General features: G+C 42.4%; 1 protein-coding gene across 1 annotated transcript in view; it reads left to right on the top strand.

The window, feature by feature from the left end:
• The first annotated feature begins 317 nt into the window (after positions 1-317).
• GPR39 (G protein-coupled receptor 39) overlaps positions 318-22,053 on the top strand; it is a 72,946-nt gene continuing 51,210 nt past the window's right edge. Inside the window, exon 1 of the mRNA XM_041406447.1 lies at positions 318-1,185. Within this exon, the coding sequence (XP_041262381.1) occupies positions 318-1,185 (868 nt within the window). The remainder of the gene's footprint in view (positions 1,186-22,053) is intronic.

Raw genomic sequence — 22,053 nt, forward strand, 5'->3', positions numbered from 1 at the left:
CTCACACAGTGAAGGGCTGGAGAACAGAGGCTTCACCCTGTGGAAAAAGGAGGAGGAAAATCCAAAAAGAGCAAGAGGTGTTTGCCATAAAGAAAGGTAAGAGCTGAAACATTTTCCTGTTTAACTTACTGACTCAGAGGCTGTTGGTCACAAACCAACAAACCCCACAGGTGTGGCTGGTTGAGACACACTCGTTGGACCTGACTGCTCGGACATGTGTGGCTTGGGGAGAGGGGCAAGGTGAGGAAGGATCTGTTTGCTGTGAGCTTGAAACTTGGAGAGGCAAGGAGAGCACCTCCTCCACCCTGGGACTGCTCATGGCAGGAGAGACACCCGCTTCAGACTGTTCTCCTCTCATTGACCACAGCCACGTCCCGGAGTTTGAGGTGGCTCTGTGGGTCAAGATCACCTTGGCCTTAATCTACATCTGCATCTTTGTCGCGGGCCTCTTGGGCAACAGCATCACCATCAAAGTCACCAGGATCCTGCAGAGGAAAGGCTACCTGCAGAAGGAGGTCACTGACCACATGGTGAGCCTGGCCTGCTCTGACCTGCTGGTCATCCTGCTGGGCATGCCCGTGGAGTTCTTCAGTGCTATCTGGAGCCCCTTTTCCACCCCCAATGGCAACATTGCCTGCAAGCTCTACTACTTCCTCTTCGAGGCCTGCAGCTATGCCACCGTGCTGCACGTGGCCACGCTCAGCTTTGAGAGGTACGTGGCCATCTGCCACCCCTTCCGCTTCAAGGCCGTGTCCGGACCCCGCACGGTGAAGCTGCTCATCGCCTTTGTCTGGGGCACATCTCTCATCGTGGCGCTGCCCCTGCTCTTTGCCATGGGCACAGAGTACCCCCTGGAGATCATCGAGGGCTACCAGAGAACGAGTTCCTGTGTCAAACCTACTCCCAGGCACTACATTCCCGAGCTGAAGCACAACATGACCATCTGCACCTGCCTCTCCTCCAAGTGGACTCTGTTTCAAGCCAGCGTCTTCAGCGCCTTCGCTGTGTACATCGTCGTGCTGGGCTCTGTCACCTTCATGTGCCACAGCATGATGAAAGCCCTGATGATCCACAAGAAGGGGACTGTGGCAGTGCAGGGTGGACCAAAGCACCAGGAGCAGTACCTAAGGAAGAGTGAAAGTTCGGAGGGCAAGAGCTCCAGGAGACAGATCACTTTATTCCTGGGTAAGAGCCATGTCCTTCTCTGCCTCCCCTCCCTCCCCTACCCCCTTTCCACTTGGGAAGAAAGCCCAGAAACCTCAGGTTTTTTCTCATCAAGCTCTCCCAAAGGGTTTGAAAGTGGTACAAAATGAGGGATAATACTTTTGGTTGCGATGATACATTTCAAGAATCCTGATGTTTCTGTGTGTTTTTGGTTCTTTTTGTCATTCGAACAGGGGGGAGGGAAAAAGAAGGAAAAAATCCGCTTACTGTCTGCTATTTCTGTTGGATTTTATTACATGCCTACATGCAGCAATATGGGTGACAGGCTGTTGCAGCTTGACCTTTGGGGTAGCAATAGGCAACAGTTGCCTGGATATAAAGTAGCTCTACTTGGATGTTTTCCCACTAAATTACAAATATGAGTGTATTTAGTAAGGCTGCTGATGGGAGGGAGGGAAGACTGTCTTGCAAGATCTCAAGCTTGTCTCTCTCTGAAGGCATTTCCCTGTTAATTCAGGATGCTCCTTGGAGAGTTCTCAGCCTCAGCAGTTGTGGCTGTGTTGCATTTCAGCATTAAGGAGGCTGGACTGGAGAGATGATTTGGTCTCACAAATTGCCATTGCCCTCTGAATTTTTTTTTCCTCTGGTTTTATTTGAAGGCCTGTAACCCTGAAATTATGTTTGATTCTGATCTCTCTCGCCACATTCATCAGACAAAAAACTAATCGAGCTGTCATTCCACCAGCTTGGAATCTTTCTGGGCAGTGATCCATGCAGTCTCCACGTTTGTTGATAGCCTTACAGGCACCCTTAATCATGTCCTGGCTGCATTACTGTTAGTTCCTGTTTTGTTGGGTCGCTTATTATGATGCTGGATATAATAAATTAACCATCTAGGCTAGGAATGCACAGTAAACCAGTATTTCTGTGTTGCTTTTTGGTGCTCTGGCTGATATGGCAGAGAGGGACTTGAAATTTGTGCATCTGTCCACTTCTACAACTTTAAGTAGATTATATTTTGTATTACTTTTTTCTCCTTTTTAGTATCGTTTTTTTCCCCCTGAGGATCCTCTGCTTCCTCATCTAATCCTGCTTTTGCCATGGTCTGTGTCAGGCCATGAAGTGAAGAAATCATCTCCTCTCACAAGTGTGGAGAGGCCCCATCTGTGGTTTGTTAAGAGCTCTCTGTCCCTCACTCCAGTGTCAGGATGGATTTCTGGGGTTCAGGCTCAGCAGTGGAGCTGAACACTCCTGTGGCACAAAGCAGAAAAAGGGATCTGCTCTTGAAGTGCTGCCTGGGGGGATCCTTAGATATGTGTGGATCTCCCTCCCCTTGAACATTACCACAGCAGCATTAAAGCCAAACCTAAGACCCAAATCCTGGCTAGGTTGAAAGGGGAAGGTAAATTGCCCTGACTTTTCCTCCCCTTCTTGATTATTCTTCCAGCATGGAATAGGAGATGCAGTGCTGCTTGCAAAAGTGCTGAATAAATGAAAGCAACTGGTTTGCCCTTTACGATAAGGGAATTTGCCACCCTGTGTATCTGACACTTCCACTGTACTCTCAGTTTCTGGAGGCAGGAGATACTTGTGTGAATTCCCCAAAATTACTTCAGTGGCAAGACTCTTAATACAAGTCTTGCTAATTTACTTGGCTTGAGGAATAAATTAATATACTGAAGAGGAAGAAACTCTGGCATGCATTTCTGAGAACAATGCAAAGCAATTTAATTTGGAGATTTCATAACAGTGATGCTTTAGGGCAGTTTTAACCCAGAAGAAATGAACATATAAATTGTTTACAAATTGCTAAATTTAAATATTGTGATTTAGAAGTCCTCTTTGTTTTTCATTTAACAGATGGGTCAAATTAAAACCAATACTTGCACATTCACAGCATATTTCACTTTTAATGTGAAATGTAAATGACAGTGTATAGCATCGCGTCTTTGTACATCTAACAGCAATAAAAACAATTTAGCATTTTCTTCTGGTTGTTAAAAGTGATCAGTTCTATAAAACAGAGATTAAAATCATAAATCTGACTATGAGAAAAAGCTAAGTAGAGGATGACACCAGGAGGAACTAATGGTTTTTTAGTGTCATGTTATTGCGTGGCACTCGAGAACATTGATGGAAATTAATTGTAAATGTGGAAAGTGAAAGATTGCTTGCCACAGATGGCATTGATGCTTGCAGGAGGGGCTCTAGATGGGGTGACACCATTGCAGAAATTGGGTAGCTGAAGTGTGTCTGAAAACACCTGGCTCTTTCATGAAATGCAAGTTTTAACAGTGATTAAAACCTCTTGACCTGCCCTGACAGGGATCAATTTAGTCTTTGTGGCTACTTGATCTTGTCTTTCTCCTATGGCCATGAAGGCAGTGGCCACCCAAATGGTGACAAGGTGCCACTGGGGACCTCTTGCTGCTCCAACACCTGAGCTAAGGCCCCTGAACTGTGGCAGAGATCTCTCAAGAAAGGGTGGATTTGGAGGGCATATATCTTATAATTATAAATGTTACAAGTGGATTGCAGCAAACACTGAAAGGCAATGTAAAGGAAAGATTCTGTAAAAATCAGCTCCAACTAGTGCAATAATTATAAATATTACAAAAAGAATACATCCATAGCTGAAAGTTTAGAATCTTTAGAAAAGTAAGTTAAGACTCTTTAGGAAAATAAGTTAAGAGTCTTTAGGAAGTGCTGGCACTGGGAGAGGGGAGCAGTATGGGATGAGCCTCCACATGAGCTGCTGGAGGGAAAGCACCACCAGCAGAGCCTGGTCACTGGCCATGGCTACACCAATGTGGTCATTGTCCAGAAGCACATCTGTACAAAACCAGCTGTGTGGTTTGTCATCACACTGGGCCTGACTACAACAAAGTGAGTTCTGATGATCCCAGCTGAAAATGGGGTCGGTTCTAAAGCTTCAGTTTGAGCTTCTGCTAAAAGCCTTGATCATTTTGCATAAAGCAGCCTCAAGCCTACCACAGTACAGACATTGAAATAAGAGTTCATTTGTGCTGCTACATCCTCTTTCTTTGTATTATACACTTCCAACTGACCCTTTGGAGCAGCACTCCTCTGTTTCCACAGACCTGCTGAGTGGGGCTGCTGGGCTTGGTGGGTGCTTTGCCAGTTGACATCTGGGCAGCATTTTTTTTTATCTCCCATCTATGATGAAACATCTGTCCTTCCTGAGATGTTCCATCCAGAAAAGAGAAATATCAAAGTGATCTGGCAGCTATGGAAGTGTTGGTGGAGGTGCATTAAAGCAGTGCTGTAGCTGCATCAGTCTGCAGGAGCCAGAGCTGGTTCTGGACCTGCCCAGCTGGAGGCCCTGGTGGTACCATCCAGCACCGTCAGCTCCCCTGGGACATGTGAGGCAGGAAATTCCCACTGCTCTCTCTTTCCCACCTCTACAGAACTGCAACCTTTCTGCTTTGGGACCATCTGATGTAGGATGAATTTTGCCTGGACAGCAGATATCCTACAGCACTTTTAATAAACACGCAAGGGAATTTGTTATAACCTACAGCAGTGCCTTCATCTGAGAAAGGCAGTGTAGTGGTGGTTTAAAATTTTTTTTTAATGTGGTGTAATGCTTAAATGTGTCAAATACACTGAGTGTCAACCTGAAGGCAGTGGCTGTGGTATTTCCTGAGATGTGGGTGTGGTACAGACAGCTTCAGGGCAGGTCTGCTTTACAGGGCAACAGCAGCCAGAGGCTTTACTGACACTGGTGAGAGCCATGGAATGAAAGAGTGTCACTCTCTCTAAGTGGAAGAAAAAAAAAGAAAAAGAAAAAGAAAAAGAAAATGGGCAGAAGGGAAGGGCTGAAAAAGCTAGGCAGGAGGAAGTCAGACCTGAGTAAGGCCATGGCACTTTTTTGGTGGCTGTTGTTGAAGCAATGCCAGGCTATTCTATAACAGCACCAAAGCCTCTGTAAACACCATGACCAGCTTTACTGAGCCATTAGCTGAATCTAGATGAAACCTTGACTCAGAGCTTCAAAGGATCTCTTAGAACTTCAGATGGAGCACCATTTTCTTCCCATATACTGCTGGTGGCAGTTTAATGCTCTGCTCAGAATAGAGGTATTATGTGTAGGACTAGCCTCTCCAAAGATCACTGAAGAAGTGTACTTTGTAAGGCACTTGGCAAATTTCAGGAGGCAAATTACTTCAGAGTACTTCAAGAAGTCTTGAAAAATGCATGGTTGTCATCTAGATATGACTCAGGCACAGGGTAATTTGACAATAGACTTCTGTTACAGGAAAATTAGATGCTTCTTCATAGGCTGGAATTTGGCTGGATTTTTCCCTACTGAAAAAGCTAAAGCTTAGGGATAGAACAAAAATGAAAAGAATAACCTAATTTATGAGATTCCAGAACACAGCTCCAGCCCACGTTCTTTAAACGCAGCTTCATTCACTTCTCTTGGTTCATTTCTTTAAGCATTCCATTGAGCTGCCTTTCTTCAGGCATCTTGCTGCAGACATGTCTGAAGATGAGTACACTGGATATGATTTTAATCTCTTTGTGTTTTGTATGGTCATTCCATCCATATGTTTTCCTGAGCAGGGCTTTGAATTCCAGAAGTGCTCAGTGCACTGAAATGGGTGGACAGACTGACAGACAGGGCCTGACCACTCTGGTGTATGGGGCATCCACCCCCTGTAACTAGTAAGTTTTTTCTTTTAGGTCCTGCTTCTTGGAAAAGTGATAAAAGCAAATTATTTTCCTGCTGGCGTTGGGTAAAATTTGTCTTCCTCTTCTCTGCAAAAGCATTAACCTGGTGTCAGTGGCAAAACCAATCAGTGCTGTTGAATGCTGGTAGCACAAAACTGAAGCTCAGCTATTCAACAAGTGACAATGGAAAGGCTGCATTGAGGAATGATGGCTTCTCAGGGCAATTGTGTACAAATAAGCTCCTCTGAAGAGAAGGGAAGTTTCTGTCAGTTAAAAAAAAACCCAAAAAAACAAAAAACCCCCCCAAAAAAAAAAAAAAAAAAAAAGAAAAAAAACCCCCACAGTAAAATAGACCCAATGCAAACTTCCAAAATCCAGACATCTGTATGTTCAGGTTTCCCACACAGCAATTTAAAAAGGAACATGGGGAGAGCCCAGCATAATTTTCCTCCCTATTGTACAGAAAGCAATTTATCTATTCTTGCTTTTAACTGGACTCATGTAATAGAAGATTGTGCTTTCAGCATAAGTGGACAGTCTTCCTTTCCTCCTACACTGAGGGATGGCAAAACAACACCAAGAGAAATAGAATCGAAGAATAGGGACTAATTGAGGCCAGCACCCCCAAGGTATTTAAGATTTTTGTAGTTTTAATGGAAAAATCAATGTGTGATTACACTTTACATTAGAGTACTTAAAAATTGCTTCAGCATGAAAAGTCTGCAGCTTTGAATACAACCTCACCCTGCAAATACTGTAGTCAGAGGAGCAGATTCACCACTAATGTAATTCACATAATTCCCCTTATATGATACCTTGGCAGAGAGGGTCTCTGGGGACACCTGAGTGCCTGGGAAGCCCATGAGGACAAAGAGTGCTTTACTGGTGCTTTGTTAGAATTGTGGCCACGCTTCTGTCTTTCACCTGATGCCTGCAAGGAAGCTGGAATTCCACTGGTCTGAAGCTGGGATGCCACTGGTCTGAAGCTGGAATTCCACTGGTCTGAAGCTGGAATTCCACCTGGTCTGAAGCTGGGATTCCATTGGTCTGAAGCTGGAATTCCACTGGTCTGAAGCTGGAATTCCACCTGGTCTGTAGGGACTTAACAGCTTTTGATTCTTTATGCTTTAGCATCTGTGCTGCCCAGACAATAAGTGCCCAGCTAAGATTCCTGAAGTAATTCTGCCCTAAACTTACAGCTGCCCAAAGTCTTTAAGCCTCAATAAGGACCATTACCCGTGTTGGCCTTAAACTTAATATTATTAATCTCTCTCTCTTTCTCTTACAAGCTGTGGTTAATAAACCTAGTGGCCCTTGGTTCTTTTGGCACTCCTAGGTAAATGCTAAGAGAAGGAATTAGGGAAGTTTAGGCAATATCCCTCACTGTGCAAACTGAGCCAAGAAACAGGCAGGGGACTGCTGCCTTTGGAGTTGAGGACAGCCTGTGTCACCTCAGCTTCTGAAAAATACACTCTGTATCATGGCCAACTCCCCAAGACATGTTTTCTTACAAGTAGAAGCCTTGGGAAATGTCTTTTTCTTCAGAGTGGATAAGAAAGCAGGAAGATTTATTTCTCTCTAAGTGGAGTAACACAGATGTTGCTACAGCCATGACTTCTACTGCCCTTATTCTTTGGTCAAGAGAATATTGTCTTAAGCATTAATTTCCTAGTTTCTCTCTGTTTTCTTGCTCTCTCTTCTGAGCAAGATGCTATCTCAAATATAGATGGCTCTTGCAATTCCCCAGTTCCAGTAGGCAGGAGTTGTTTGTGGGAAGTTCACAGATAATTTATTGGAATCTTCACCTGTGAAAGCTAAATGCATTATCTAATCCTCTGTTGTTTCATATTCAAATTATACCACAGTTCCTGTAATTAAATCTTTTGTTTTCCTATCTGATGTTAGAGCCATTATCTTTTAACAATGATTGCAAGCCTCTGAATTTTAATGGGGAAGAACTTTAATATCTGTGCATTTGTTAGCGAAGCTTTCAATTTTGTGATTTATTATCTTAATGACACAGAGTGTCACACTGAGTGCACCCTCAGCACATCTGCAGGTGACACCAAGCTGAGTGGTGTGGTTGACACAACTGGAGGACAGGATGCCTTCCAAAGGGACAAGTGTCCAAGGCCAGGTTAGACAGGGCTTGGAGCAGCCTGGTCTGATGGAATGTGTCCCTATCCATGGCAGGGGGTTGAAGCAAGATGAGCTTGACAGTCCCTTCCAGCCCAAATCATTCCATGGTTCTGTGATTATCCCACATAACTTGGTTTACTGGAGACAACATTTGTGTGAGAAACTGAGAACTGACCAGTATCTTAAAGACTTCTTCCCTTTCATTGTAGCAGGTGAGTTCCTAAACCATTGAAGATAAACAGACAAGATTTCAAATTTTATTTGGCACAATGTGCTGTAGCAGTTTTCCAGCCTTTTTTGAGGGTATCACAAGCTTATACTGCTTAGGTGAGAAAGCAGTTATCCTTCTGATCTCTGCTATTCATGGATGATTAATATCAAGGCCAGAATATTATGGATTAAATGAGTCTGCCAAGAACCTTTTAATCTTATGAATTGTGACTTTCAAGGAAAGGTGAAACTGAGAAAGAGGTCTGGTACTGTGATGAGCTGACTTTTCCATATTTCCTCTTAAGCTGTCTGTAAGCTTCTCATTGTTGAATTAATTCCCTCTTAAAAGCACCCAGCGTTTTTGTTCTTATCAATTTTTAGAATAAGGAATTTAAGTTGAAATGCAGATATGAGGTTAGAGTTGGGGATCCACCAGCAGGTGGATGTTGTTCCAGAAACATGCAGGGAGAGTTCTGTGAGTGCTCAGAAAGCACTTTACAACCACCTGCAAAGAGGGGCACATGTGTAACAATTAACAGGAAACTAAACTTTAATCATCAGTATAAAAACAACAGGGGTTCATTAGAGAAGATAACATTTCTTAGCCATCCATCCTTGTCCTCAGTGTAAATGGCTTTTTCCCCCCTTGTTTGATTAGGCAGCATCTGCTCCAATCTCTAGCTGAACCTTGCAAAAGAGCTCAACCCCTTTCAGAGCTCAATGTAAATATTCTGTCCCTGCTCATGCAGCATTTCTGCAAATCCACCTTGATTTGCTCCTCCATATATTATTGCCAGCTTGCTTTTTGTTCAGTGCAATGATTGTCTTACACAGCTAAATGAGCAGCCACCTCATGCCCAGACTTTTTGTATGTCAGGTAAGGTGCTGCTGAAGATTATTTTGATTTGAAGAAATATTAGAAGACTTTCTTGATTGCTCCTTCATACCCAAATCCCTGGAGTTCAGTATATACCTATGCCTTCTATTAGAGTGCTGTAACTGCAGTTGTTATAGTCCTTTTACCCTAAGGCACAAAATTTAAATAGTGAAGCTCACTGTTGTGGAAGCCAGATGTAAAAATGAGATCCTAAAAGAGGTTAAATATAACCTTGAAGGATAGTGCTGACAAGAACAAGATATAATCTCCACTCTAGAAACTTCTGATACTGCTGGCTACCAAGACCTTGTGTGAATAGAACAGGAAAATCCCTGGTCCCTTCTCCTGCAGATTTCTATGTGGGATCATCCCAGAGAGAAATTAATGGGCAGATGAGTCCTAGGTCTGTCCCACTATGTCTGCTTTCAATATGAAACTTTCTGTATATGCAAAACCAGGCATGTAATCTGCCTGCCTTTAGCCAGGAACAGGAGCATGAGCTTTTTAAGATGGTAGAACAAAATTTTTTAGTAGACAAGATAAAAAAAAAAAAGGAATTGAAATCCTCTCCCTCAAATTTTGGTTATTTTCCCCCTCACCTTTCTGCCCCTAAAATGTAAACTTTTCCAGAAAAAAAGGTGTTAGTTTCTGGGTGTGTTACTTACCTCTGTTATGTGTATACCAAAATGTGTTTTGTTTGATAAACTCTAGTACTTGCTGATGCTATAATTCCTGTGCCTCACATTGTCTCTCTCCAATGAAGACAACTTTTGAGCTCCCTGAGTTTGAAAAGAAAGCTGACATTTGTCCCATAAAGACACTGAGAATTAAGGTCCTCACCAGCTGAATCTCTTAGTAATGCTTAAAGATATGTATAGAGGAGAATTCTTAAATGTGCTGAGACTGAACTAAAAATCAGAATAAAACTTTGTAGGTAGCTAAAAGCTGCAGTATGTCAGCACCAGAGTACACAGATATTCAAACACCCTTTCTTGTGAGCACAACTTCTAACATGTCAGGTTTTAACCATGAGATAAGAACCAGCACTGTGTGATGAAGGTCAAACAGAAGTCAAAAGCAAAGCACGCTGGTGCTTGCCCTTGTCCTTCAGAGAGTGAAATTGCTAAAAGCCTTCTGACCTTCTGTCACAGTTTTACTCAACAGACCTTTCTGATTGCTTGAAAGAAATGCTTGTCTAAAATGGGTGAAATGGGTTGTCACAGGTGTTCATAAGATGGTGTTTAAGGGGTTGTTTTGTCTTGAAAGCCAAAATACCTAAGCCTTAGTGGTAGTAATGATGGCATCAGCTTCTGCCAAAGTGTGTAAAAGCATATATTGCCATTTTCAGACATACACAAACTTTTGAAATCTTAGATGACGATTCTAGAGGAGTAACTTAGCTACAGAAGTTTAATAGTTTAGAACAGATTTATTTTTATACTTGAACTTTTGAAAAAATGCAATGTGTAACTACCCATATTGAGGTTGGAGGGAAAAAAGCTACCGAGGTGGCTGGAGAATGGAGAGACAGATCTTTCACAGAAGCTAAAAAGAGGTTGCATTCTTTAATGAAGCAAACAGAAGAGTACAGCTGGCTCTATCTGTAAGTACAGGGGGGCAGTGAGTGCCAAGGAAAGAGGAAGATCTGGTTTATACCCTGGTTTGAAAACCTTGCAAGAGAGATTCAGAAACAGCTGAGTGCAGAGTGACTCTGGGCACAATCAGCCTGACCTCACTGTGCAGTGGGTAAAGCCTGGAAGGCTAAACATGCTCAGACACTGCCCAAGGAGCCCAGCCTGCTGAAGTCAGGTTGTGTCAAGCAGTTTGCAGTTGCCTACAGCTGCAGAGCAAGAATGTTCCCTCCAGCCTGCACACCCCCCTCTTCAGCTTAGAGACTGGAGTCTGAAAGCTGTAGTACCCTTGATTAAGTCCACATTTAAAGAGCTTTAAATGCATGCTGACTATAGATTTGCTATAAAAAGAACCAACCAAAAAAATAGCAATAGAAGAGCAAAATGAGAAAGTTCTTTTGAAACTGCTGGTCTGGTGGGCACAAAGAGCCATCCCCTCTCAGCTGGAGCAGTGCAGGTTTGTGACTGTATTCCTCTTCTTGCCTTCAGTGCTTCCCTTGTGCCCTTTCTTGGAATTTTTTCCCCACTTGGTGTACTTGGAGGCAGCCTTGGGAACTCATTGTTTAAAGTTAATGTCTGGAGACTGAGGCTTTCCATTGGCTGGATTCCCTTCCCTTTTCCTGCCTCCTGCTCTTACACATGTCTACTGAATTCTAAAAAGCTTTTTGATAGTGACTTGGAATTCAAATGTCCCCTTTCTATTTGTCTCCTGATCCAAGCCAACATCTGAATGCATTCTTTTCTATTACTAAGAACATATTGACAATTTAGGAAACATTGTCCCACAGTGCAAACACTCTGATATTACAAAATACTGCCATGTTCTCTGCATTGATCTAAATGAGAGCATTGGCACAAGAACTAATAGGTCTATAGGGGCCATGAATGAGTACAGACAGAAATGAGAAAATTTCTAATCGTGAGAAGGACACGGCCAGGGACAGTTTTCCAAGCAGAGACTGAGCCTGAACTCATTCAGTTTCTGGGGTACGGAATGTGATCATTTCTGCAGGTCTGTGGTGTGGTTGCCTGTGCTAGGAGTGGAGACACATTCTGGCCATAAAGCCAAGGACTCTGCTGGTTTGGAAGGAAAAGGTTGGAATGGAAAAGTCATGTTTGGTGCTCCTTGGTGTGGCCTGATTGACTCTGTATCCTCCTTTGAGAGACTGCTGAACTTGCAAGGTCCAGCAAGCCTAAGCAAGCTGAACATTTCAGATATCTTCCAAATACCTTTTGCCAAAAGGAAACTTTGAGAAAGGTGGCCTGGGACCACACAAGTCCCCCTTGGTGCACATCCAGATCTCTGCCTGTCGGTGAAGGAACTATTTCCTGCATGTTCTGGTCTCTGAACCAGGGGTAAGATATCCCTGTGCTGCTCCTCCTCTTGCTGCCCAGCTGCACTGTGCCAGGCTGCCCTGGTGCCCTCCTCCAAGCCCACGTGGCTGTCAGCCTCCCTGTGCCTGATGACTACCACTCAAAACCCTGCCTCTGAGCCCCTATCTCCACCAGAGAATTGCTTTAACCTTATCAAATGGAGGTGAAATTTGAAATGACTTAATGTTTATTTGCTGACAGGCAGGAATGTCCTCTAAATTGACTGTCATAGCTGGAACACAATGCTGTAGGACAAACTCACAAGCTCCTTCTGGCCTTCAGTGAAACAATGTTAAGTTTGGGAAGTGGGGATATAATTTTGGACCCCGTGGATATTAGGATAGCGATCTCATTTTGAAGTTTTATACAATGAAGCTATATTTGATATTTGCATAATTCAAATAGATGAAATCCTCAAACAGGCACAGAAGACTAGATTTCATTAACTTGGGATGCAGCCATCCCCATCTTTCATGCAAATGGAAAATACCTTTCCTGTAAGTATGCTTTAAAGATTCATTTCTTTCTCTAATCAAGTGGTGAAATCCTACCCGTGGGAACCAGAATTGATTTCTTTTCCCTTCAGACTCGATATCATAGACCTTATTTGTGTTAAGTCCTGTCATGGAATTGAGGGTTAACCCTTCTGCGTGCTGCCAATCAGCTCCATGTGTTCCTGTTTTCTTCTCTGACATGCTGAAAATGCACATGGTGCAGTTGTCCTGCAAATGTAGCCGCCAGCTCAGGGAAGCTCTGTCTCTTGTCAGCAAGGATCTATTTCCACTGAATCCCTGACCTTGAGAGCTCGTTTTTAAATTTCCTCCTGGGCCTTGAATGCTGTAATTGATTACGGTTGTTTTGGTTTTAGTCTTTAACAATCAAGGTGAAGAATTGCTCCTGAATTTGTTAAGATGTCAGGAGGAAGGCGGCTTGCCCACACTGCGTGGCCAGTGTCAGGGAGCCACAGTGGGCTCCTGCAAGCCTGCCATGAAACACTGATCTTTCTGCTTGGCAGTGGAAATCAGACAGGAATGCTCTGTTCTTGGAGCTGGCACTTGTGCCAGGGGCCTCTTGGGGTATGAGACAGCTCCTCTGCATTAATTCAATTTAATAGGCATCAGTGGAAATTAAAGGTATTTGATGTTGGTCCAAGTAGTTTTAGGGAATAGTTCTTCGCATTATGTAGTCTGAGCCTCTGCTGGGACTCCTGTCCACGGCAGTGCTTAGGTGAATTTCCCTTTCTCCTTGCTACTAAATTTCCTGTATTTCTTTGTATGCTATTTTCTGGTTCACCTTCTTGGTAATAAAGCCCTGCATTTTATTTTCTGTCTTTCAGATATATCACTTTTCACTTGAATTGTCTTCTATTACTTGAAACTGAGAGCCTGACCCCTTGGCCACTGGGCTTCATCCATAGCAGGATGCTCTGCTACATTATAATGAAAACTGCCTTAAAAATAACAAAAAACCCCCAAAATCTGAACCAAATGAAACAAAATGAACCAACCAAAACACAGGACCCCTCCACCCCCTCAAATTAAGAATCACAAAGACAAGAGGAAAATATGTATTTTTCTGTTACATCTCATGATGCTTTGTTTTCTCATTCCCTTTACCTTAGAACACAAAGCAGTCATTGGGAAGGGTTTCTTCTCACTCTGAAAGTGAATTTATGGTGTGTTCCTGCTTCTCCTGCCCACTAGCCTGCCCTGCAGAAGAAAGCAGTTGGTCAGAACGGAATGGCTCAAGAGAAGCCAAGATGACCTGAGTTTTCCCCTTATTGAAGGAATATTTTACTCTCTGATTGGCACTGATTAGCAAACACTCCCTTAAGTCTGTACATGTTGTGGTATTTGACCTTGGCATGCCTCAGGGTTCATGTGGCCACAAAATGTGACTTTTTGGCACCAGGGAGTGCTGAAATAGTCTGTGTCTTCAGATAGCCCAGATGTGAGTATATGAACATATTTACATGATGTATTACATATTTACATTATTTGACTCATTAGGAGTAGCCATTCTCACCAATTCCCTTGCCCTGTCTCAGGGCACGTTGCTCTCACTGAGCAGCAGGGTGGGTTTTTGGCTTGTTTGGTTTAGTCTTTAAGCAGAATCAGGCACCTTTTGGGAAGAGACCTGTCCAGCAAAAGCCCCAAGAGCCCGGGGAGTGGGGCAAACACGAGCTTGTCAGTGTTCATTGGAGGGCATCACACTGAATTCAGTAGGGCTGAAAGCATTTCAGACTTTGGGTGACAAAAACCTTGCTGACTGAACTCTACTGAACTCTGCTTTCAGGTCATTTCAGGTCAGGAATAATTGCCATCTTTACATTGTGATTTTCAAATTCTTTATCCCTTGAAGCAGCACTGAGAAAGCCAAGTGTCCCTAGGGCTCTTCAAATCTTTATTTAATTTTCCTACTATTTTAATGTATCGATGGTTCTGATCATTTTTGCTCAATGTGGTTTTGAGGAGAAAATTCTGAGGCATGAAAAAATCTGTTTAAAGTGAAACATCATGATTTTGATCCAAAGACTGATGTTCTATGAGAGGAATAGAAACAAAAGTCTCATGATAACCCTTCTGCTTTCCTGAAATAGAAAACCTGCCTAGTTAATGAATATAAATGAATGTACATTCACTTCCTTTTTTTTGAGGTTACTAAAGCTGATTAGCATTAGGGTACCACAATTTATTTAAAGCAGTTGAGTAATTATTCTGCTTTCTATCCTATGAACATGCAACTTATTTATTACTAAAAGTTTGGGGGCTTTTTAAGCATATCCTTGAAATAACATTGAGGACATATCTTTGTCATCATCTGAGTTTTAAATTAAGTTTTCTACAACAAGTAATTCTGGTATACAGGCAAAGAAGAAAAATTGGTCAATGCTATAGATATTCAATAGCCCGTGATGCATCATCTTACAGGAAAGGACCTAAAATCCTTAGGCACGAAATAATGTATTGACAATTTGTGTTTACACAAGTAGAATTCAATATTCAGCATAATTAAATTAGAAATTGATAGCTAGAGCAAAACAAAACAGTTTTTCATATAAAATTTAACACGGGTGAAGCCACTTGGCTTTATAGTGACACCAGCTGGATCAGGGTGCTTTGGCTGACAGTTATTTTCCAGCAGATCATCATGAAGTGACTTGTATGCTTTAGCCTTACCTGTTATGTTGGGCTAATGAGAATTTATTCCCCACTTGCCTGCAGAGGCTGTGCTGTTAGCAATGCCAAGCAGGTTAGGTTGCTCTCTCTAGGTCTATCCTTGCAAAAATTACATCTTTTCTCTCCAACCACCTGTCCTCAGGGTGTGGAAAGAGGCAGAAAGGTGAGGTGACTCTGGCTGCAGTTAGAGGTGTTCAGGAGCTGTGAGGGTGTGGAGATTTTTCAGGCTTGTTCCTTGTTGTGCCTTCTTTAATAAGCTGGCTGTTGGACAGAAATACCTTTAACCTGGATAGAAGTTACTCACTAGGTTTACGTAATTTAAGGTATAACTGAAGTATTCTTTGGGCTGGGAGCACTTTATTTCCTCATGCTTGGTAGCTGTCCCTGAAGGCATGTAAAATTTTGTGTGGAGGAAAATAAACAATGACATTCTTAAACACAATATTATTATTTTAAACGTAGTACCACCGTTTAGTTAGTTAAATTAGTTTAGTTTAGTTAATCACTGAACTGATTAACTATCACTTCAGTGCAAAAATTCTATTTTGGGATTAATGACTAAAGGTAAAACAAATGAAACTGTTGATGTGAGCACCTAGCAGAGCAGAGTTTCAGTGTCAGGTTTACCTTCCCACAGGAACACACACACACAGCTTCTCATTAGTATTTGCAAGTTCTGTGTAATACCCGGGGAGGAACATACACCACTTAAAAGCTGGGGGAAAATAAAAAAAGAATCTGCTCTGAAACTTCTCTGCTGATGCACTTGAACCTCATCTAAGGAGTATTATGGGACAGAAGAAGAAAAATTCTGCAGCTGGTGAACTTTATGGCAAAGTTGCATTTCATCCTCAGACCAGTTGTAAAAAGACAAGCTAAAATAAATCTTCTACATTTTGCAGGTGTGCAGAAAATTCATGAATAAAATTTAAATCTGCAAGCAACCTATTATGCCATAATAATAAGTCTAAAAAAATTCAAAGCACCTGTATACTCCTCATTTAGAACCACCAGCTTCTGAGAACAATGACATCAGGCAGCCTCTCCTGAATTAGCAGGAGCAGTACTGAGTTATATAAATGTGAGTATTTCAGTGATGTAATTGAAGTTTATTTATCACAAAACAGTGTTTTGGAGCCCAGTCTGAGACCAGGGGCTGTCTATGCACTGTGCAGACAAGAACAAATAATTTCTATGTCAAAATGCACAAAATGTACACAGAGCCAGAAAGAATGGTGAGAAGGAAATTTTACATATAAAGCGGATCTCCTCTAACGTTTATTAACAGAGCAGTTACATTTTAAGTGCATGTACCAAATATTTTGAAACTAGATAAGAAATGTTTATGTACAATAGAAAAGTGGCCCAGCTGCTTCTGAGAACCAGAGGCTCCATGACAACTGCGTAGCAAGTTTTAGCATTCCCTGAAAATGCACATGCAAGAATCTTCATTGTAACAACAATTATTTATGTTTGAAGAGTTCATGATTACCAGGAGCTCCAACATGTGTTGCAGTTTTTAAGATGTTGATCATGGGTTACTGGATGAAAATGAGCTGCAGTAAGCTGTCAAAAGCAGATGGATTTGAGTAGAAAGAAATGCTGCTGGTAGACATTCATTGTCAGCCACCTCTGATGCTGGTGTTGGAAGATGAAGAGGATTATTTGCAGCAGCTTGTAGCTGCTCAGAGGAAAAATAACTTCTGTGTATTTGCAGATTAGACTAGACAAAGGCTTTGCTTCTCTGAAGAAAACTCCTTAATAGAACTTGCGCTGAGACTCTGAAGTGCAGCCCGTTTGTATTTTTCCCTTGGCAGTGTTACAAAACCTCATCTCCCTGATCTGCATTTGAAGAGTCTTCATTTTTATCTCTTTTAGATATGGGACTTTTCCACTTTAAGCACTTCCTCTCTTTCATTTGAGCATGGAGTTTTGGGAGGCTTTCTTTTTTCCATCTTGAGCCCAACTGTTTGCTTTATGGCGTCCCTGGTTTGTCATTGATGGGCAGTCGTATTTCCAAATGGACTGACTGCAGCTCTCCTGGGCGAGTCTGTTTTGTCTGATTGTGTCTTGGAGTAACACAGGGAAAGCCTGCAGCTTTGTTTGTTCATAGAGCTGCACATTCTTACTGGAGCATTAAACTTACTGGATGCATTTAGGAGGGTAAACATCCCGTGGCACATGGAGTGTAGGCCTTATGGAATCATAGAGTATCCTGGGTTGGATAATTTCTAATGTGCAGTTTCATGTGCAAAGGAACGTGATGGAATTAAGAGAGTGAAGAAACCACACAGTTTAATTCAGGCACACCTCTCTCCACAGGAACAGCCACATCTGGGAGTGATGTGTCACTTTAATGCTTGCTGCAGATATTTTGAACCTTTGAAAAGGCCATCATCTGATGCTAATAGTGCAGGTTTTCTGAGCCCATGATATCCATATGTGAAGAAATTAAGCTGAAACCTCTCTCTCCTTTCCCCTCCTTTCTCTGTCTCCCACCAATATGCCAGTTCTGGGTCAATCAGCAATGAACAAACACGTGGGATCTCTAAATGGGATAAAGGCATGCAGTTTACTCATGGCACTTGATTTGAGTCCAAAAATTAGTAATTAAACAGTTTTTGAAGACTGGTCTTCCTTTTTCCCTACCTGCACTCTATTTCTCCCCAGCTGGCTGAACAGCAGTGTATGGGTATGTACCTGCAGATAATACAGGGAATTTCTTTGAAGTCTTCCTTGCCTTTAATTTAATAGTTTATTTGTGGAAAATGTGATTATATTGGCTGTGATTTCATAGAATTGTGGAATGTTTTGGGTTTTAATGGACCTTAAAGACAATCTCTCTTCAACTGTCTGCTATGGGCAGGGATACCCAGCATTAAACCAGGTTACAAAGAAAACCAAAATGCTTTGATTTTCTTTGTGCTTCTCCAGAATTGCTCCAAGAACTCCACATCATTCTGATGCTGGGGCCACAGAGCTCCAGGGGGGGTCCCAGGGGAGTGGAGTAGAGGGGCAGGATCACCTCCCTCACCCTGCTGCTCATGTTCCTTTTGATACAGCCCAGGATGTGGTTTGGGCTTTCTGGGACGGAAGTTCACATTTTGGGTAATTTTGAGCTTCCCATCAGCCAACTGACAGCCAACTCAATTTGACAGAGGTTGTTTTCCCCTTGGATGCCCATAAGACCAAAAGTGACTGCCACCACTTTATGCTTCAAAGACAGCATCCTCTTTGTAGCTTATAAAGCTCCATAAGCCAGGAATGTATTATGTGCATAAAATCTATGGCTCTCTCTTACATCCCAGCCATAACAGGGTTTTTATGGCTCTTGTGCTCTTCCTCCAGCAGGCAGGGCAGTTTCAGCAGGCTGAAAAAGTCCCAGGTCTGTTGACCAGAGGTGTGTGCACAGTGTGATTGAGGAAGGGCCAATATTGTCAGCACTCTGGTTTTGGAGCCCAGCCTAAGAGGAATTTTTAATTCTCTGGTTAGAGAAAGAGGTGCCAGCTTCATAAAGCTGTATTACTTCTAAAGGGTTACAGATGAAGATAATCTGAAACACAGTAAGTATTAAAGCACTGGACAGGAGAAGATTTTCTTTATGGGAAATAACCCATCCACAGCATAGTAAAGATTTTATTCCTTTCATAAGTCTGGATCCTGAGTTCAACTAAAGCTTTTACAACCTCAGAGTTTTATCCTACTGTCCAGCTGCCTCTGTTTCTTTTGGAGAACCAGTGAAGATTTTTTTTTTAAAACACTTTTTCCATGCCTCACCACCACACACCAAAGTGTATGCATATATTTTGCTTACAGTACAGCCAGGCTTATTTTTTATTTAACTTGCTTGTAATTAGGGTTCTGAAATGATAGCTACTTTTAGCCCTTCACAGTTATGGAACAGCAGTTTTCTCACTGCTCAGTAGTAGCAAACTCTTTTCTTCCTTCTTCACCCAAAATAAAAAGTAAATAGGATTAAATTTAATTCCCCTAGCCCCTACCTTAAGTTGTTCTGTCCCAATGACACCATCACTACAATTATATTTAACAATATAAGTTTTGTTCTTTACACCTGTGAAATAAACATGTTTCCTAGCAATAACTTTGCTAAATTTGTAGTCCTTATACTCAGGGACTTTGCCCTCAGGTTCTCTTTGCTTTTGCTACAGAAAAATTGGATGACAGCTTCAAATGGTTTAGCTAGAAAAAGAAGTACATTCCCAGTATCTTTTTCTTTTCTTTTAAAAAGCAGCAGAAATTATTTCAGTGCCACACAAAAAGATTTGTGTTGCAGAATAGCTGGAAAGCAGGTTTCCCTCCATTTGTATTCATGACAGCTTCTATATATTCAGCTATCAAAACCTATTATGAAGGGCTGTATTGTGGTGTAGATAGATTTTTATGCTTGTCATAATACAGATCTATAGGTAAATTTGTCAATGATTCACTGTCATATTGCTCTATTTCTTACAGAAAACATTCTTAATGATACCAAGCTATATATCTTTACCACGTAAGAATGAATTTGTTTTGTTGCTCGGTTTTGAGAAGAATGTTTTAAATTAACAGGGGTTTTTCAGTTTGGAGCAAATTTAGAAACACCACATTTAAACCAAAAGTAATTTGCTGGGCTAGTTACTTTCTACATCCTGTTTTTTAAATAAGGTATGCACGGTCCAACAAGCTTCTTCCTATGGCTTCCAGTGCTAGATTTTCCTTCTTCCCATTTATACCTGACTTGTACAAACCACGTAAGCAGCTTATTCTGGGATGGACTTTAACTGATTGATTTAAAACCAGCACCCCTTGATTCTTATTTAAGCTCTAGGCTTGAGCTCAAGGGCTGTCCTTAAAACCCAAAAAAGAAAAAAAAAATCCCTGTCTGTTTTTGGTAGAAAATCTCCTGATGAAAGAAGTAATTTCTTCCAATTCTTCAATGTTTTAGTTCTCATCCTGTCCTTCCTCCTGTGTTTCTCTATTCCCTGTTACTATCTGAAGTGGAGCTCAGTGTGGGGTGACCACGAATTTATAGAGAAGAAGCAGGAAGGAAAGGGATGGGAGGTGGGTAAGGGGTTTTTTCCTCATCAAACAAGAGGTATTTATACCAACCATTTTGTTGTTTAGTTATTTTGGTCACAAAGATTGGTCACAAAATAGTTCATCACTTGGGAAAAGGAAGCCTCAAGTATGTCAAGAAGATAAAGCCAAAAGGTATTTTCTCATCTGCAGAATCAACAATTGAGGTGTGCCCTGCTCCTCCCACCCCATAAACAGCAAACACATCTAGGGCAGGGAGAAGGGAGAACTGAGGGCACAGCCCAGTTTTGGGACTCTCAGGGTTGTGGCACATCGGTGGTGACACATTTTAACTCCCACAAATACACAATAATGTCATTTCTCTGGTACCTGTGGGGTACCAGAAATCATTGCTGTGTTATCCTTGAGCTCTGACTAATTTCCTCTCCAAACATAAAAATGACATCAACCATTGACTGAGTGACAAACTCGGGGATGCCAAGAGGGAAAAGGCTGAAAGATGTCACACCCTCACAAGGAAAATCTGTGAGAGTGCTGGTGGTGCCCCAAGGACACCAGGAAACCTGAGTGTGTGCCAGCGGGGCAGCTCAGCCAGCACAGGCACTCACCGAGTGCTCTTTTGTCCTTGGCATGCCCAGAAAGTGCCTCTGTGGAGAGGGGAGATGAAGGAGAAGTTTTCCCAGCACTGGGGCAGGGTGACCTTCCAGTGCAGTGTCAGCCCTGGTTTCAACCAACACCTCTTGGTGCGCTTGAACCGAGCTGAGCTCTGGCGGCTGGCGCTGCCCGCCCCTCAGCAGGAGGCACCTGGGCAGCTTTGGCACCGGGGACTTGAGCTGCTCTCAGCCTGCTGCTTCTGTGACACTTCTGTGAGATCTCTGCATCCATTTCTGGGTCCATTCCCCCCTCCTGATCACCCTCTTTGCAGGCTCCATCTCTGCTTCTGGTCTAGGCTATGAGCACAGGCAAAAAAACCCCTACAAATTAGCTAATTTCTGAGCTAATTTCACAATCCATAGTTTCCCTGCTGAAGGTTTTGTGCTCTGAAGGAAAAGATACTAATCCAACCAGAGGAGCCTTTCTGATTCCATTTATCTGGGATTTTTCTGTGTTTCTTTTCCCAAATTGCCCTGCAGGTTAAACTACTACTCCACGTCCTCTGTTGTTCAGCTCCAAGTACAGCTCACATTATAGCAACAGCATTCAAGATAAACCCAAATTAGGTCTGTGTCTGCAAGGGAGACGAAATAAAAAGAGCTAACTAGTTTAATTACTCCCCATTCAGATGTAATTCAGTTGCATTGCACTAAGAAAAATAAACACTGCTGGGATGTTATGAGACAATTAGTAAGATAATGGAAAATAGTTAATACCCCTCATGTCTGTGAAAGAATGTTCTCCCCTCTGCTTCAGAGTAGCCTTGAATGTGTTTTCTGAATTGTATTTTCAAGCAAGAATATCTTCTCCCTCGGGAAATACTTACAAAATCCTGTCAGAGGACAAAATGGTTATTTACATTTTGGAAATCACAGAGTTCAAAGAAATCCCCTTGGTCCTGGGCCAGGCACAGGGTGCAGATGCAGGTGCTGTGAGGATACCCCTCTGCTGGGAATGAGGAGTGACTGCTGTGCTTTCTCACTGGGCAGGTTTGGTTGTGCCCTGTGTGTCCTTGCAGGCCCATCCAAATGAATCCTTGGCCACAGCAGCCATTCAAAATATTTCACTCAAAATGTGAGTGAAATAACATAAC

The sequence above is a fragment of the Onychostruthus taczanowskii genome, unplaced genomic scaffold (assembly GCF_017590055.1).
Source record: "Onychostruthus taczanowskii isolate IOZ18803 unplaced genomic scaffold, ASM1759005v1 scaffold10, whole genome shotgun sequence".
In the NCBI taxonomy this organism is placed as follows: domain Eukaryota; kingdom Metazoa; phylum Chordata; class Aves; order Passeriformes; family Passeridae; genus Onychostruthus; species Onychostruthus taczanowskii.